Source organism: Talpa europaea (assembly GCF_964194135.1).
Source record: "Talpa europaea genome assembly, chromosome: 4".
NCBI lineage: Eukaryota > Metazoa > Chordata > Mammalia > Eulipotyphla > Talpidae > Talpa > Talpa europaea.
The window spans coordinates 54,590,187-54,610,110 of NC_140070.1; the positions used below are offsets into that span (position 1 = coordinate 54,590,187).

Below are 19,924 nucleotides of genomic sequence, written 5' to 3' on the forward strand. Positions count from 1 at the left end.
GCTGAGACTGAACCCTTAGGCCACCAGGAGGACCCTGATTTGATATTTTAGAGCCTGGTCAATTCAATACACTGAGAAAGATGCTGAGAAATCATTTAAACTTCAGGTTTCCCCAGAGCTAGCCCAAATTGCTGGGCTTGCATCACAGCTTCATTTCCTCCTTGACCCACTCAGGCTCCCTTCCTCTCCCATGCAGAAGTGTTGATATCAAGGATACTTAGGGCCTCCCTGGTGACGCAGGTGGTTGAGCGCAGCACTGTAAAGCTGTCCACAGCCTCTGCAGTTCAGGTTCAATCCGACCCGACACAGAGATACCCACATGACACGGCAGATCTCTCCTGTCTCACCCGCTGCTCCCCTCAGCAGTGCATTTCAGTCAGTCTGCCTGTTCTGTTCCCCGCTGTCTCTCGTGAGTTCTCTCACCCTCCCACACATCTGGCCTGTATGCCAGTTCTTGTATAAATAAATAAATCTTAAAAAAAAAAAGGATACTTAACAGTCCTGTTCACTAAACCTGGCCTTATAAGCCCATTCTCCAAGAACTTAATATGCAAAAGTCAGAAAGAGAGGTAATGAGCACCTAAATTTGCAGGGCGACCTTAAATACTGAACTCGGTCAATTAGACAGCGTACAGTTAGCACTGTAACTAGAAATGGATGAGATGAACTTCTGGGAGGCCCCTAATTCAGGAGAGGATTCAACAGTAACAGGAGACAAGCCAGTTAAATGCACAGCTTCCTTCTAGTCTGCACACCTTCTGTGCTGGCTCGTGTGGTGCCTGCCTTCAGGCTGTATAAGCTACTAATGAGGACCTTCTTAAAGCCCTTGAGAAAAGCTGGGAAATGCAATCGGAAGGAACCTTACATAAGTACTCACCGGAGACCAGCAATGATAAATGTGTACTCTTACCACAGTTTAATGTTTAAAAGGAACAAAGCAAAGAGGGAGAGAATTAAAAGATCCATTTTAAGTTTTATCCGCTCTTGGTAGATGTCTGATGTGAAATCTGCTTTACCCCCCGCCCGCCACTCCGCCGTCTTTCTTGTGCCCAGGATCGTTTTTACTCTTTGCCATATGTGATTTTTTTTTCTCTCGAATGCGACTATTTGAAGATGAGACTTCAAGCAATTTAACCTTCTGAGTAGTAAACAGCCATCAGAATCCTGGTATTTTACTCAAAAAGGCATCTGTGTTAGGCTACAGGGTGTAAAATCAGCAGCAACTAAGGCATGCAGAGTAGTGGTGAGAAATGGCAACAGAGAGAAGAAGGATCGCTCCTCACATCACCCACTCACCAGCCAGCAGTATCTCCCATGTACCAGGTCACGAGTTGGGAATGCAATGTAACACAGAAAAGCCTAGTCCCCTGCCATATTGAAGTCTACAGTCTAATGAAAAGATAGGCATTAATACAAATGTCACAGATCAAAATTAACTTATAACACAGTTAAAATACCTGAAGGAATGGCAGGTGGAACTCTTAAACTGTGCATTAATGAGTCAAGAGCACTTGATACTGGAGTAGTATGTTCATGCAAAACTATTCAACCCCAAAGAGCATACTTATCTCAGACCAAAAGTCCATGTACTTATTGGTGTTGAGACTCAGAATACAGTACTTAAGATTTCAGAAATGAGCTGCGTTTTTAAAGGAAGATATGAAAAGTAGTTGAATTAAAAATATGAGATGTTATATTGAGATGTGCATGTGCTACAGAGTGAACAAGATAATCCACTTTTGTGTGCAAAGACCTTTTTATGGTTCATTTTTATCTCATTCTTTAAAAAATTCTTGTTTGATATCTGCTTTAAAATGTACATAATATAGGGCCTCCCCTGGTGGCACAGCAGTTGAGCGCTGGGCTGCAAAGCTGCCCGCAGCCTCTGCAGTGCCGGTTCGATCCCCGGCTGCCTGCAAGGGTCCCACATGGCGCAACAGACCTCTCCTGTTGCACCTGCTGCTCCCCTCAGCAGTGTATTTCCGTCAGTCTGCCTGTTCTGTTCTGCTCTGGCTCTGGTGAATTCTCTCACCCTCCCATGCTTCTGACTGTACACAGTGCTTGTATAAATAAATAAAATCTTTTTTAAAAATGTACATAATATATTAATAGTTCTTGCAACTAATTTGTAAAAAATATAGACATATATTGGGTATATACAAACAAAATTACTAATGTAGTACATAATTAAAAATTTAGAAATCAATGTTTAAAAGTACTTAGCAAGTAGTACCTAATAATAATAGTTACTATTTACTGAGAATTTGCCACATGCCTAGCATATTGATCTTTTTTTTTTGGTTAGTTTTTTTTTTTTTTGTGGGACCCTTGCCGGCAGCTGGGGAACAAACCGGTGCTGCAGAGGCTGCGGGCAGCCTCACAGTCCAGCGCTCAACTGCTGTGCCACCAGGGGAGGCCCGCATATTGATCTTTTATGTGAAATATTTCATTGAGTTCTGATAATAATAACCTTTGGCAGTTGGTACAAATATTGTCCCTTTTGACAACATTAAGTCATTAGGGTACTAACCATGATATTATGTTGCCTCAAACATGCCAATTCCTATCATATGTGCTGATGCTTGAAAGAATAATATCTTGTGGGGATTTTTATTTTGCAAAGGCCATCTAGGAGAAATACTTTGTTCTGTGATAACATGTAATAAATATGAGAATTAATAAATAGAAAATTATATCAAATAACATGGTATGAGTCATATTTTTTACAGATTGGCATTTAGCTGAACATAATTCACTGTGATCTCAAATTAAATGGGAAAAGGAAGTAGAGGAAATAGCTCCTGCATCCCTAGTCACACAATCCCCTACCCAACAGCTGTGAAAATCAGTCCTCGATACCTAAGTGGGTGTTACCTACTCAACATCCTGAAGCACCCATCTACAGTACTCTGCAAGTTGGCTTTCATAGTTTCTAGAAAATACATCTGTGATAACACTTTAAGTCCCTTCTGAAACTAGGCAAATGGAAGGTCAGATGGATGAAACCCTCTGTTACTATATATGGACAAAGCTATAAAGACCCAAGAATCACCACCATGAACTTGATAGCCTAAGTCTTGATAGTCCAAGATCAGGCACTATTGGGAGGTAGGGGTAGGTGGGACATGGGTGGGCATTCCAGTTTTGAGAGGTATTTTCTAGGACTTGAAACTAGTAAAAGCCATTCTCTCTACTCCAGTAGCCACCTTTCTTCATACTAAATGTTGTCATCTTAGAAGGAACACCAGTCCTGCATTCAATTTAGTCACATACTGTCTCATGGCTTCTTTCCTTTCCCAACCAAGAATGAGTATGAAAGATGTCAGTACAATCTATACTTAAATCAAATGGCACGCCAAGGGACGACTTTCCCCAATAGCTTTTACATTATTTTGAGTAGCTAGACTAGTTTTTTTTTTTTTTAAAGATTTGTTTATCTATTTATACAAGCACTGGGGTACAGTCAGAAGCACGGGAGGGTGAGAGAACTCACCAGAGCCAGAGCGGAGAGCAGAACAGGCAGACTAATGAAGTACACTGCTGAGGGCAGCAGCGGGCGGGAGGAGAGGTCTGCACGCCATGTGGGACCCTTGTCTGGCGGCCGTGGATCGAACTGGTGCTGCAGAGGCTGTGGGCAGCTTCGCAACCCAGCGCTCAACCTCTGTGCCACCGGGGAGGCCCGCTAGACTAGTTTTTAAGAAGTAAATTTGCCAGTGGGTTAGAATGCAATCCCTGCTCCAAATAAATGTTTCAATAGTCAGTTTTCTTAGAACATGAGTCCAGAGTGATGATCTGTGAAGAAGCAAACAGTCCTCTCTGATAAGGTCAGAAGAGTTTCTGAGTGCTGAATTCGAAACCTTATCTCAGAAAGTCAAGCAGTAGTGGCAATGGTTAAATCCAAAATTTCTCAAACATAACTAGTGAAGGAACACTGGCTAGGAGGATTAATCTTGCAGTTTGGGATGCTCTGAGTTAGAGTCAAAGTGTAACAGAATAACTCTTTAGTGCTAGGACTATGCAGTCTGAAGGCAAGTCTACAAAAAAGGCCAGAGCATTAAGCTGAGCATGCCAGCCCCTGGACAGAAATTTCTTGTCATTTTCTGAATTTCAGTCCCCATTCCAAGTTGACAATCTCTTCTTATCCTTCACTATTCTTTCTTGCAGCCAACAGAATTTTGCAGGATTTTTTGTACAGACAAAATGATCTTGAGTATCAATGAAAACTACCACAAACAGCAAGAAACAGAAAAAATGACTGCCAGAAAGTGAAGCCATTTACTGTTATTTAGCTTTACCCTCTAATTTGAAATTCTTTTCTGCCAGATCTCTATCTGGCTCACATCCAACTTCATTCAGATCTCAGCTCCAACTTCATCTCCTCAATGAGGCCTTCCCTCTAGGACATATTTTAATATCCTATGCTTTCCAATTTCTCACATTTCTAACTTTTCTTCATAGCACATACCACATAGCACTAAATTACAAATGTTGATTTGCCCCTTTTTATCTCTCCCTTAGAATCTAAATTTCATGACAGCAAGGACTTTTATTTGCTGCTATACTGGCAGCTCCTATACCAAGTGCCTGGCATGTGGTGAATTCCAATAAGTATTTGTTGAATAACTAATTGAGTGAAGAAAATCTAAATTGTTCAAGACTATGTTAAAATTTAATGGAACTAATCATCAGGGAAATGCAAATCAAAATCACAATAAGATATCACCTCCCACCTGTTTGAATGACTATTAGCAAAAAGAGAAAATAACAAAAATAGGGTATGGAGAAGGGTGTGCATTGTTGGTGAGAATATAAATTGATAAACCCACTATGGAAAATAGTATGGAGATTCATCCAAAAAAAAAAAAATACCATATGATCTAGCAATCCACTTCAGAGCATATATTCAAAGGAAGCGAGATCACTATCTTGAAGAAGTTTGTACACCCTTAAGTTCATTTCAGTGTTATTTATAATAAAGAGTACATGAAACAATCTAAATGTGAATTGTTGCATCAATGGTAAAGAAAAAGTGAAAAGTGGCATATATATCTAAAAAAATTCAGCCATGAAAAAGGAAATCTTACCATTTGTTAAAACATGGCTGACACCACACCCCGTGAACAGGAGCTGTGGAGAACCCTGCAGGATTCACTGCCGCGGTGAGCAAACGGCTCCCGCCACCATTAGAGAACAAAAAAGACTCAGGAGACCTGCACTCAGCCCCTGGCCAGCCGGTAAGCTTGCGTGGAAAAGCAGCGCGCTTTGCGCACTTGAAAAGCAAACGCAGATCTGGATCGCGGCTGCCCAGTTCCCCACGCCTACGACCTAGGCTTGCAGGGAGACGCACAGAGGCCCTCACTGAGGTGAAAGTCCCTCACTGAGTAAGCAGGAACCAGGCGCCCAGGCACAGGAGCAGGGTGCAAAAGGCGCCATTCCCGCGCCACTGAACTGGGCTACAGCCCGTGTCCGGGACCTGAGGGCTTTGGAACTGAGACTCAGGGCATGAAATTCGGGGTGTGGGTTCTCCAAGACGGTGGGGCACAAGGCAGACACAGCACCCCAAAGCCGTTGAGGTTTACCCTACCACTCCCGCTCTGTTCCCTGTCCCACGGTAGGGGGGGGGAGGGGAGCGAAAAACAGCCACCCCAAGGACAATAGGAGAGATCTCTGGCACCACCTAGCGACCAGAAAAAAAAGTCACTAACACCCCATAGAACAGGGAAATTTCCGGCAGAAGGTTCCCAGAGGAGACAGTGGCCAGCTGGGAAGTTAGCCCACACCAGGCCCCTTCCGACCAGCAGACTGAGACCACAGAGGGAGCAGGCACCCACAGCCGGAGCAGACCGGGCACGCGGAAGAGTGTGCCTGAGACTTGATGCGCAGGGACTGCGTCCTGCGTTGCCATTTTATAACAGGGACATTTCTTCAGTAAAGACTCCCTGAAACCAGCAGAAAGCTCCCTCAGAAGCCAGAGATGGCTCCTGGAGGAGCCATAGGGGAGCGGAGAAGTTCACCCAAGATGCTGGCCAGTCCGAGCAACACAGTGTGCAATGCATACCACAAATTAGAAAACAGACAGTAGGAAGTAGAAGAACCACACGCAACTTAACAACCCCTCAGGAAAAGAGCACACCACAAAAAGAAAACCACCCCCCAGACAGCAACGACAGTAACTTGGAAGAACTTCTGAGCCTTCCAGAAAGAGAATTTAAAGTTGCCGTGATTAAAAAAATGACAGAACTCATAAAGGAAAACAATTATCAGAAGAAGGAAATTGAGTCCCTAAAGAGGGAAGTAAAAGAAACGCAGGAGATCAAAGAATTAATGGAGGAACTAAAGAACTCTGGGAAAAGCAATGAAAGCAGAATAGACGAAATGGAAGAATGAATAAGTACTCTTGAAGACACAGAAATAAAAAGAACCAAAACAGAAAAGGAAAGAGAAGTACGAAGGAAAAAGAACGAAGAAAGACTTCGGGAACTATCTGACTCCATGAGGAGAGGAAATATAAGAGTTATAGGAATATCAGAAGGAGAGGAGAGAGATGTAGGAACAGAGAAAATATTCCAGGAGATAATTGAAGAGAACTTCCCAAATGCGAAGAAGGGGCTGAAAATTGATATACAAGAAGCAAGAAGAACACCAAACTTCCACGACGAAAGGAAAAACACAGCAAGACACATAATAGTAAAGCTCCCAAGAATCCAGGACAAGGAAAAAATAATGAAGCTGACAAGAGGGAAGAAACAGATAACATTCAAAGGGAAACCAATCAGGCTGACATCAGACTTCTCTGAAGAAACACTACGGGCAAGGAGAGAGTGGAGGGACATAGTCAACAGACTCCAAGAAAACAGATGCCAACCAAGAATATTCTATCCCGCAAAGCTCTCCTTCCTCTATGAAGAAAGAATAAGGACCTTCCCAGACAAACAGAAACTCTGGAATTTCATGACGACTAAACCCCCACTCCAAAAAATACTACAAGGAATCCTAAAGCCAGAACCTCAGAGGGACGAATAACAACGAAAGAAGGCCAAAAAAAAAGTTATTAAAAGAATAAATAAATAAAATCAAAGGAAAGACAAACACAATGGCAAATACAGATGCTAACATATCAATATTAACTCTAAATGTAAATGGACTAAACTCTTCAATAAAAAGACACAGAGTTGCAGCCTGGATTAAGAAACAAAACCCAACCTTTTGCTGTCTCCAGGAAACACATTTAGCTACAAAACATAAAAATAGGCTCAAAGTTAAAGGATGAAAAACAATCCTACAAGCAAATGGACCAAAAAGGAAAGCAGGAACAGCTATACTTATATCAGATAAAACAGACTTCAAACTCAAAAAAATAAAAAGAGACCCCAATGGCCACTACTTTATGATCAAGGGGACAATACTTCAAGAAGAAATAACACTCATTAACATATACGCACCAAACGAAGGAGCACCAAAATATATCAGACAACTGTTGTCCTCTCTGAAAACAGACATCAGAGAAAACATATACGTAGTGGGTGAATTCAACACACCACTATCAACAATGGATAGATCAACAAGACAAAAAATAAGTAAAGAAACTAAAGCTCTAAATAAGGACCTAGAGCATTTGGGCTTAACAGACATTTATAGAACACTAAACCCCAAAAAAACGGAGTACAAATTTTTCTCAAGCGCACATGGATCATTCTCCAGGATCGATCACATACTAGGGCACAAGACAAACATCAACAGATACACCAAGATTGAAATCATACCAACCATCTTTTCTGACCATGAAGGCATCAAAGTAGAAATAAACCATAAAAAGAAGGCAAGGAACTTTCCTACCTCATGGAGGTTAAAATCCACTCTACTGGAAGACCACTGGACTAATGAGGAGATCAAAGAAGAAATTAAAAATTTTTTTTAATTGAATGACAAGGAGGAGACCAATATCCTAAATGTATGGGTTGCAGCAAAAGCAGTAATAAGAGGAAAATATATAGCAATAGAAGCTCACATCAAGAAACAAGAAAGAACTCAAAGAAACAACCTAATCTCGAAGCTCAAAGATCTAGAAAAAGAACAACAAAAAAGCCGCAAAACCAGTAGAAGAAAAGAAATAATAAAAACCAAAGCAAAAATAAATGAAATTGAAACTAAAAAAAAACAATCCAAAAGATCAATGAAACCAAGAGCTGGTTTTTTGAAAAAATCAATAAAATAGACAACCCCCTAGACAGGCTCACAAAGGAAAAATGGGAGAAAGCACAAATAAACAGGATCATAAATGAAAGAGGAGAAATCACAACGGACACAGCAGAAATCAAAAGAATAATCAGTAACTACTATGAACAGTTATATGGAAACAAGTTCAATAATCTAGAGGAGATGGACAAATTCCTACAACTCTACAATCACCCAAAGCTAGATAAAGAAGAAATAAAACATCTAAACAGACCAATTACAAGCAGCGGAATTGAAATGGTAATCAAAAACCTCCCCAAAAACAAAACCCCAGGACCTGATGGATTTACAAATGAATTCTACCAAATATTCAGAGACGAATTAGTGCCTATCCTTCACAAACTCTTTCAAAAATTTGAGAAGGAAGGGACAATACCAAATACATTCTATGAAGCCAACATTACACTAATACCAAAACCGAACAAGGACAACACAAAAAAGGAAAACTACAGGCCAATCTCCCTAATGAACACTGATGCAAAAATCCTCAATAAAATTTTAGCTATCAGAATCCAACAATGTATCCATAAGATAATTCACCACGACCAAGTAGGATTCATTCCAGGGACACAAGGATGGTTTAACATCTGAAAATCAATCAACGTTATCCAACACATCAACAAAAAGAAATATAAAAACCATATGATAATATCAATAGATGCTGAGAAAGCTTTCGACAAAGTGCAACACCCATTCATGATAAAAGACCTTGAAATTCTTCGGATACAAGGAACATACCTCAACATCATAAAGGCCATCTATAACAAGCCAACAGCCAGTATCATTCTCAATGGTGAAAATCTGAAAGCAATTCCATTAAGATCTGGAACAAGACAAGGATATCCACTCTCACCACTGCTTTTCAATATAATACTGGAAGTCCTAGCCAGAGCAATATGACAAGAGAAAGACATCCAAGGAATCCAAATAGGAAATGAAGAAGTCAAACTGTCACTATTTGCAGATGATATGATAATATACAGAGAGAACCCCAAAAACTCCACAGAAAAACTAATTCAACTCATCAATCAGTTCAGTAAAGTGGCAGGATACAAAATCAACACGCAAAAGTCAGTAGCCTTCCTATACACAAACAATAAATCTGAAGAAGAAGAAATCAAAAAAACCATCCCTTTTTTTATTGAAACAAAAAAAATTAAATATTTGGGAATAAATCTAACAAAAGAGGTAAAGGACCTATACAAAGAAAACTATAAAACACTGTTAAAAGAAATAGAAGAAGACGCAAAAAAATGGAAAGACATCCCCTGCTCATGGATTGGAAGAATAAACATTATTAAAATGGCCATCCTACCAAAAGCAATATACAGATTCAATGCTATTCCAATCAAAATTTCAATGTCATTCTTCAAAGAAATAGAACAATTATTGATGAAATTCATATGGAATCACAAAAAACCCCGAATAGCCAAAGCTCTCCTGAAAAAAAAAAGAAGGGAATGGAGGCATCACACGCCCAGACTTCAAACTATACTACAAAGCCATAATCATCAAAACTGCATGGCATTGGAACAAGAACAGACATACAGACCAATGGAATCGAATAGAAAATCCAGAAATAAACCCACAGATTTATGGTCAACTAATCTTTGACAAAGGAGCAAAGAATATGCATTGGAGCAAAGAAAGTTTGTTCAATAAATGGTGCTGGGAAAACTGGGTCGCTACATGCAAAAGAATGAAGCTTGACCACTACCTCACACCATACACAAAAATCAACTCAAAATGGATTAAAGAACTAGACATAAGACCTGAAACCATAAAATACATAGAAGGAAATATAGGTGAAACACTACGTGATTTGCACATCAAAGACATCTTTTCAGACACATCACCCAAAGCAGTGATAGTAAAGGCAAAGACAAACAGCTGGGACTACATCAAATTAAAGAGCTTCTGCACAGCAAAAGAGACAATAACAAAAACAAAGAGAAACCCCACCAACTGGGAGAACATTTTTGCACCCAACACTAATGATAAAGGACTGATCACAAAAATCTGCAAAGAGCTGATGAGACTCAACAACAACAAAGAAAATAATCCAGTCAAAAAATGGGCAGAAGAGCTAAAAAGAAACTTCTCTGAAGAGGAAATGCAAATGGCCCACGGCATATGAAAAAATGTTCAACATCACTTGTAATCAGGGAAATGCAAATCAAAACAACCATGCGATACCATCTTACACCAGTGAGAATGGCACATATTAAAAAAACTAGCAACAACATATGTTGGTGAGGGTGTGGAGAAAAAGGAACTCTCTTGCACTGTTGGTGGGAGTGCAAACTGGTCCAACCACTATGGAGAGCTGTGTAGAGATTTCTGGACCTACTAAACATAGAGCTTCCATATGATCCAGCAATTCCACTCCTAGGTATTTACCCAAAGGGCACAGAAACATCAATTCCAAAGAACACCTGCACCCCTATGTTTATAACAGCACTATTTACAATAGCTAAGCTTTGGAAACAGCCCAAATGCCCAAAAATAGATGACTGGATCAAGAAGATGTGGTACATATACACCATGGAATATTACTCAGCATTCAAAAAAGATAAACACATGCAATTTGCAGCAACATGGATGGCGCTGGAAGGGATCATGCTCAGCAAAATAAGCCAAAAAGAAAAAGAAAAATAACGGATGGTCTCACTCATATCAGGAATCTAGAAAACTTAAATAAGGGACCAGGAAAATGAATGACTATAAGAAAGTGAAAATCAAAATCAACAAAAAACTATGAACCAGAGACACTTTTTGGGGGGTGGGGGATGGGAGGGGTGGGATTGGGGTCAGAATGGGGGGGTTGCAATTGTATGGGGAATATAAAAATAAAATTTATTATTATAAAAAAAAGACAAGCTATAAATAAATAAATAAGGATGCAAAAAAAATAAACATGGCTGAACTTGAGGGTATTATGCTAAGTGAAATGTCAGACAAAGAAAGACAAATATGATATGATCTCACTTATCAATGCATGTGGAATATACTAAAAAAATCAAACTCATGGAAATATAAAACATAGGTGGTTGCTTGAGGCTAGGGGAGTGAGGTGGTGAAATAGGTGAAGAAGGATCAAAAGATACAAATTTCCAATTAATGACAAATAAATTCTGGAGATATATGCAGCGTGGTAACTATTAGCAATGCTCTATTATATAGTTGTAAATTGTTAAGAATAGATGCTAAAAGTTCTCATCACAAGAAAAAATTCAAACTGTGAAGTAATGGCTGTTAACTAATTGTGGTCATCATTTTACAATAAGTACACATCATCAAGTTGGATACCTTAAATAACTACAATGTCATATGTCAATTATATCTCAGTAACACTAGGAAAAATGAAATAAATAAAAGATACCATTCAAAGCAAAAAAAAAAAATCCATGAAATTTTTAGTTTTGAAATATTTATAAAATTGGCCTCCCTGGTGGCACAGCGGGTTGAGTGCAGTGGGGTGAAGCTGTTCCCAGCCACTACAGGGCGGGTTTGATTCCTGGCTGGCCAGGGAGATTCCCATATAACATAGTAAACCTCTCCTGTCTCGCCCGCTGCTCCCCTCAGCAGTGTATTTCGATCTGTCTGCCTGTTCTGCTCCCCGCTCTGTCTCTGGTGAAACCTCTCACCCTCCCGTGCCTCTGGCCTGTACCCCAGTTCTTGTATAAATATAAATAAATCTTTTTAAAAAAAGAAATATTTATAAAATTATTTCTTAAGCCAACATTCTGCAAAGTTGAACAAAGGTGGAAAAAACACCTAAAACAAATAAAAATATTGTCTCTTTATTAACAGCAAATATCTTACCTAGGTTTAGAAGGAAGGGAGTTAGGTCTAACCAAACAGCTTCATTCAACTCACTGCTGAGCTTATTCCCCAAGACCATCTCACACAGTAAGAGCCAAACCTTGTTACGTAGAGAAGTAAACCATAAATTCCTGTTCACTAAAGAATGGAGGAATAATTGATAGAATACTACAAGTGTTTCTCTAAGCCCCAAGTGCTGATTTATTATGATGCTTGTTTCTCTCAATATGCCTCTAACAGTTCTAGAAGAGACTTGCTCCAGTTTTTTCTTAATCCTACCCAAGTGTCCTTGCATCAGATGCAGATATTTTTCTTGTGGTCCAATAATACTTTCTGGTCAAGTTTTACCTGTTACTAGAAGGGCTTTGCCTTCTGACCTCTGCAGACAGAATAAGCAAGCATGGGGAACAACTGAAAGAAAAAAGTAACTTATAAATAAAGATATGAGAATTAAAACTATAAACCAGAAAAAGTCAAAATCACCATTGGGGAAAGTTGGACAAGAAAAAGCTAAGATATTGATGTTTTCATGCTACAAATGCAAAATTATTTTTGAAAGTCATATGATTAGTTGGTGCTATAAGGGTTTCCTTAAAATATCTCTAAAGTATACAGTATTATCACCACAATTGGTAATAGCTTCACTGAACTCTTTGCAGTCTGGCAATTCTCTATCAAAACAAGACAGGACAAATTACTCAGCAGTGTAACTTATTCCAAAATAACTTCCCTTACCAAATGATAGTGTCACTTGTCAAACAGGAAGTGAAGACTTACAAAATATTCATTGGATAATTTCCTTTGACTTTTTACATTACAGTCAATGATAAGAAGTATAAATTTAACTGTGCTGACAACTGTTAAAAATTTACTGTGAGTGCAAGACCTTTCAGTTCAGTGACCTGCTGACATTTCCAACTCAATCTGGTAAACATACAATGTGTGAAATGAATCATAAATAATTAATGCTAGATCCATCCATCAATTCATTCATTCATTCATTCATTCATCAGTTTTAAATTGTACTTGTGATTTCCCTTTAAAATCAGTCCTTTCCTTGAACTTCTAACTTCTTCATTCCTGCCCCACCACGTTCTGTGAAACCACAAAACCAGGAGAGCAACGTAAGCTGTTTTCTAGTCCTCCTTGTGCTGAGCTGGCCTAAATTCTATGGTCACTTCCTTCCTTCCTTCCTTCCATCTGCCTCTCAGTTACCATCCAAGCTTAGGCTTCCTCTGTCTCTTTGCTTTCACTCTCTACACTTTACCCCTCACCCTAATTATTCCTTCACTCTTGTCACCACACTCTTCCACTGACTACAAACATCGTGGGCATTGCTGAACATGACATGCAAAGGTTTCCATAATCAAGCTCTGATCTTATTTCCAGCCTTCCGATTCACTGGTCTTCCATACTTCAGTAAGTTGGAAATGTTTTTCTCTCTTAGAATATTTTCAACCCCCTTTTCAAACTCTATTTTAAGCTTTTCCCTCTGCTTCGAAAGTCTCTACCACCTCCACTTACCACAAACATCACTGCCACAGAATCAGTCAAGTATCTTTCTTTGAAATATTTCTTATCACCCCTAAAAAGAAATAATACATCCCCCTTCTGAGTGCCTGTGGCCTTCTCCTTTGATACCTGCCTATGGTGTAGTTTTCATAGGCTGGGCTTTACCCTGATTTACCAGCAAACTCCTTCAGATTATAGATCTTATTTCAGAATTGAAATCAATGGTACTCACTCTATTCATTTGTGTTGAAAGTGAGAGAGAAAATAATGAATAGTGATGGAGAAAGTTCTCAAACTCTCAATTTTAAAACTTCCTAATGATAGGAAATTCAGAAATACCTAATAAACATTTTGATGTTTCTATATTTTATATAACAAAGTAATGTTTGTAAAGCTATTCTTTAATAGAATATAGATTCCACTAGGTTAAAACTCGTTAAGGATACATTGGATCCATACCAAAAAAATTACAAATATACAGGAAATGTCAACTGGAAAGATACAGAACAGCACAATTTAGATTTATTCTATCAGGAGGTTGTTTCACTATCTTTAAATGAAAATATTTTAAAAAAGAATTTTTTTTGACACATTTACCTGCATGAACAAAACACGTTTGATATATGTATGATATTTCCTGAAATATAAAAATAACATAAAAAATAACATAAAAAATATGTTATTTATTAAATGCCAGCAGTTCACATGTTTTCCAGTTTTACACCCTCTTAATGGAAGTAACTCAGGGAGCCATCAAGCCTGGGACTGTTTCTAGTATCTTCCAAGAGGGGATTCCATAGCACGGGAATTCATTCCAGCTTTTCTAAATACAGAAAACAGGAATTTTATCCAAGCCTCTAAACTACATTCTTCTAATTGAAAGTTAAACTCACTTCCTCATCCTGTAACTTTTAAAAATAAGGACAAATATCCACTTTAATCTGTACCACAAAGGAAAAGGACCCAGAGGGGCCACATTGATAGCTTCTGAATCATCACCACACTGCACTTCTTCCTGTGGTTCTGACCATACAAGACTCCTTTGCTCTGCGATGCTGGGCCTCTTCCTGTCCTCCAACCACCACTCTCCCTTCAGCTCTAGTTCTCACCTCCTTCCCCTATCTCACTTTGTGAGTCCCCAGGTGTCAGCCAAAGACACACTGCTACCCTTCTCTGTCAACAGAGCCACTGGGGAAGCCTTTCCAATTGTGAGGAGATGACCCTGGACCCATCATATAATTTCTCTGTATATAAATTTATTACCTTCATGTGCACAACTAAGATCAGATAGTATGTTAGTTTCTTCAAGCATGAAACATCCAGGACACAACAAGTCTACCCACTCCATGGTGAAAATGTTCAAATACTACAGCTGTTTTGTGCTCTGTCAAGCTCTCAGACACTTTCAATTTCATTCATTTATTCATGAAGTATTCATTTAGCTCTATTACGCCTAAGACACTATGACAGACACCGAAGACACACTGGTAGTGAAATATCATGATCCATGCCTTTGTGAAGTTTACAGTCTAGTAAACAATAACAACGTAAGAAGGACAATGATGTGTGTGTCTATGTCTGCATGTGCGTGTGTGTGTGCAAGCGCGTGCATGCGCACATGTGTAAAAGAGAGAGAAAGAGAATGAATTATGTGAGAAATTTGTCAAAGAGGGAAATCTGTCCTTCTTTGAAGAGAGAGCATTTCAAATCCAAGCTCTAGGGACAAAAAGATTACAACAATTGAAAAGCAAACATTTTAGTCAAAAAGCAAGACATGCAGAGGTCCTGAAGCAAGAAAGTGCTTGGTGTGTTTGAGGAACAAAATCAAAGGGGCTGGTAGTTGTTCAGCAGTGGAAATGAGGAGAAACACAGAAATGGCCTGGCTCCTCACCATGTTCACCCAACACACCTGGGATTAAATCAGTGATTCCCAAACCTGTCTGCTCATTAGAATTGCCCGGAATCTAAACATTCCAAAGCTCAGGCCACACCCTAAAGCAGTAAAATCACAGACTTCAGGGATGCAGCACAGGAATCAGGGATTTTTTGAAGCTTCTGGTGATTCCATAATGCATACAAACTTAAGAACTACTGAGTTAATAAATTTTAGTGCTTAAATTCCTGTTTTGTTCATCTATGAGAGGGTTCAATTTCAGAAGCAGTCTGCCACACCATGTGGGTAGCTCCTTGGCCAGCTGGGGATCAAACTCGTGTTACAGTAGCTATGGATTTCTTCCTGATGTTTAACCCCTTGTGCCACTAGGGAGGCCCCACCATTTCATTTAAAGATGAAAAGAATCCTACAAAATAAGTTCTAATCTCCCCCATGTTACAGATAAAAAGCTTGGAGATTAAAAGGATCAAGGAGGGCCTCCCCTAGTGGCACAGGCAGTTGAGCACCGCGCTGTGAAGCTGTCCACAGCCGACAGTGCCAGTTCAATCCCGGCCGGCTGATGAGGGTCCCACATGGCATGGCAGACCTCTCCTGTCGCGCCCACTGCTCCCCTCAGAAGTGTGTTTCATCAGTCTGCCTGTTCTGTTCCCCGCTCTGTCTCTGGTGAATCCTCTCACGCATCTGGCCGGTACCCCAGTTCTCGTATAAAATAAATAAATAAATCTTTAAAAAAAAAAAAAGATCAAGGAACTTCCGAAACTTCCTAAGAAGGTATGGAAGATCTCTCTGGTCCTGAAATTTCCCCCCATTCCTCAATTTTACCTCCCTATAAACATTCCAGGGGACCCTTCTTTGGAGTTCTTTTACATCTGAGATGTACTGATTGATTAGTTCAAGTTCAATAACTTGTTACATGCAGTAGAGAAATCCCAGAAAGGAAGACAGGCTATACATTGCTCATTTTCACAGACTGATGAGAGTGTCCCCACAGTGTCACATAAGTAACAAATGTGTATTAAAATACTCTGGACATTTATAGATAAGCTCCTTTCAACATAAAGGCATTTAATAAGCATTGGTGGACAACCTTTCTCCTTTAGCCATGAGAGAGGATTTTCTCTGGGAACTGAGTTGCCCATTGCAAACACTGGATGCCTGAAGCAACTGCTAATTGTGACTTAATGAGTCACATGATTTAGGAATTAGCTAATTGAGCTGTTCAAAGTCAAATGTGTATTCCATGTGCAGATCCACATACTGAAAAGTTTAAGGTGGGGAGTGGGAGGTCCCAACAGCTTAGCTATTTTCTTTATCTCTTGCATTAATTGTCTAAAAGCAAACACTTGACTTTGGTTGCTGACAAAACAATCAATATGTCAATATACAGTAACAAAGTTTCTGAATAGGTGTTTGTTGGCAATCATTGAAGAATAAAATTGCTATACTGAAAGAGAAAACTGATTACATTTTGGGAGTTCAATCTGTTTGCTGCTTAAAAATGCAGATAAAAAAGTGTAAGAAAGGGCCTCCTTGGTGGCACAAAGGGTTAAGACACAACCTATGAGGCTATCTGCAGCCACTGCAACATGAGTTTGACCCCTGGCCAGGGAGACACCCACATGGCGCAGAAGACCTCTCCTGTCTTGCCTGCTGCTCTCCTCAGCAGTGTATGTCAGTTGATCTGCCTGTTCTGTTCCGCACTTTGTCTCTGGTGAATCCTCTCACCCTCCCATACCTCTGGCCTATACCCCAATTCTTATATGCATAAATAAATAAATCTTTAAAAAAATTTTAAAAAGTGTAAGAAATTGTAGGAAATACTTATGTCCACATACAGTGTTAGATATAAAGCACAATTGAAGAGGTTTTTTTTTTTTAGATTTATTTATTTATTTATACAAGAACTGGGGTAGAGGCCAGATGTGCAGAAGGGTGAGAAGACTCATGAGAGACAGAGTGGGGAAGAGAACAGGCAGACTAGCTGAAATACACTGCTGAGGGGAGCAGCCGGTGCAACAGGAGAAGTCTGCCACACCACGTGGGTATCTCGCTGACTGGCCGGGATCTAACCTGTGACACAGAGGCTGCAGACAGATTCACAGCTCTGCGCGCAACCTCCTGCACTACCAGGGAGGCACTGAAGAGGGTGTTTTAATTAAAATACAATGCTGCCAAAATTGTCATCTAAAAATATATAATAGATAACATCTATTATTCATATAAACAAAAGAATCACATGGAACAGATAATCCAAAACAGCAGATCTAAAAATTGCATCTATTTATTTTAAAAATATAATATTTAATTTGCTTTTGTGTACCTTAAATTCACTTTCCTAAGTCAGATTAGACTAATACCTTAATTCATATTACTTTACTGCATTCTTACCAAATGCTCAAGGAGTGTTCACCTAGAAATTTGCTAGTGAAAGATAACGTGGAAAAAAAAAACTGTAAATTACCAATCTTGAAAGAGTAAAAGTTGTAGAAAAAGTGACTCCCCTCCTGCCACAAATCTTTCAAAATAGAAGAAGATGTATACAGGGCCTCCCTAATGGCACAGAGGTTAAGCACTGCACTATGAAGCGATCCGCAGCCTCTACAGCACGAGTTCGATCCGCACCGGCTGCAGAAATACACACATGGCAGGGCAGACCTCTCCTGTCTTGCCCACTGCTCCCCTCAGCAGTGTATTTCAGTCAGTCTGCCTGTTCTGTTCCCAACTCTGTCTCGGGTGAATCCTCTTACCCTCCTGCACATCTAGCCTGTAGACTGGTTCTTGTAGAAAAATAAATCTGGGCCTCCCCTGGTGGCACAGGCAGTAAAGTGCAGTGCTGTGGAGCTGTCCACAGCCTCTGCAGTGTGGGTTTAATTCCGGCCAGCCTGGGAGCTACCCACATGGCGCGGCAGACCTCTCCTGTCTCGCCTGCTACTCCCCTCAGCAGTGTATTTCAGTCAGTCTTCCTGTTCTGTTCCCCGCTCTGTCTCTGGTGAATCCTCTCACCCTCCTTTTTATCTGGCCTGTACCCTGGTTCTTGTATGCATGAATAAACAAATCTTTAAAAAAATTAAAATAAATTAAAAATAAAAATAAATAATAAATAATTCTTTTCTTTTCTTTTATTTTATATAATTCTTACATCATTTTTCATTTTTGCACAATGTAGGCATTTTCATTTTGGTTATATTCCCCATACAATTGCACCCCCCCCCCCTTATTTTGACCATAGTCCTTTGGCTCCCCATCCCTCTCCCCTCCCCCGCACCCAGTAGTGTATCTCTGGTTTATAGTTGCTTGTTGATTTTGATTTTTACTTTGTATTAATTAGTCTTTTTCCTGGTCCCTTGTTTAGGTTTTCTAGATTCCAGCTATGAGTGAGATCATCTGGTATTTTTCTTTTTCTTTCTGACTCATTTTGCTGAGCGTGATCCCTTCTAGCTCTATCCATGTTGCTGCAAACTGCATGTGTTTATCTTTTTTGATTGCTGAGTAATATTCCATTGTGTATATGTAAATTTATTTTAAATAAATCTTTTAAAAAAAAGATGATGACTTTCAAAAGGAAACCTGTACTCCTATGCTTACTGCAGCACTATTTACAACAGCTAAGATATGGAAACAACCCAAATGCCCAAAAAAACTAAATCAAGCTCTCTTGAGTGTGAATGCATCAGTGTATTCATAAACAGTCAAGGTGTCAGTGCTTTGTGTTGCAGCCCAAAGCTAGTCCCCCTAGATGAGGTTTGCAAATGCAATTTTTTCATTCTCCTACATTTTCTTTTTGGCTTTAGAGTGGAAGGAAGTAGTCAGCTAGCAATATACACAATGGCACCTAAAACTTCAATCTAGTATCATTAAAGGCAGAGTCAGCTCTATTATGTTCTTTTAAACTATTACAACTGTTTGCATTAAAAGAAAAAAAACAGCATTGAGCTTCCTCTAAGAGTAAAATTCATCAATTAAGTCACCCCACTAGTGTGTTATTACTAAAGGGCATATATTTTTGTATGTATGTAAAATGCAAGACCTTTTTAATGGTTCACATATAATGGTTCACATATTATTTATACTGGAAAAAAAAAATCTATGACCAATAGGTCCCTTACCTTTTCAAGTATAGCATTGCCTTGGTGAGGACTGATGTTATGCCGGCTTATCTCTCTCTTGTATTTATATTCATATACTTGGTCAGTGATATTAATCAATAAAGTTGATGGACTGAAGTTCAGTTTTCCACAATCATAAACAGTTCCACTTTCAATATCAGTAGGTGCTGTAGCATAGCGTAAGATCAATCCCATTATGAGGCCTAAAATAAAATATATATATATAAATAATTATATTAAAGAAGGTAATCTAAAATGTTCCCTATTGTATTATTTTAAATATGAAATTTAGAACTTGTAGAAGGGGCAAGGGAAAGGGTTGGTCATTGTCTGGTTTAGAAAATGGCTCACT

The 19,924-nt window shown here is 39.3% G+C and overlaps 1 protein-coding gene across 1 annotated transcript in view; it reads right to left on the bottom strand.

The window, feature by feature from the left end:
• Nucleotides 1-19,924, bottom strand: part of SLC9A9 (solute carrier family 9 member A9) — a gene marked incomplete at both ends in the record, with an annotated part of 608,321 nt that overhangs the window by 566,311 nt on the left and 22,086 nt on the right. The window contains one exon of the mRNA XM_084232807.1: nt 19,573-19,775. Within this exon, the coding sequence (XP_084088933.1) occupies nt 19,573-19,775 (203 nt within the window). The remainder of the gene's footprint in view (nt 1-19,572; nt 19,776-19,924) is intronic.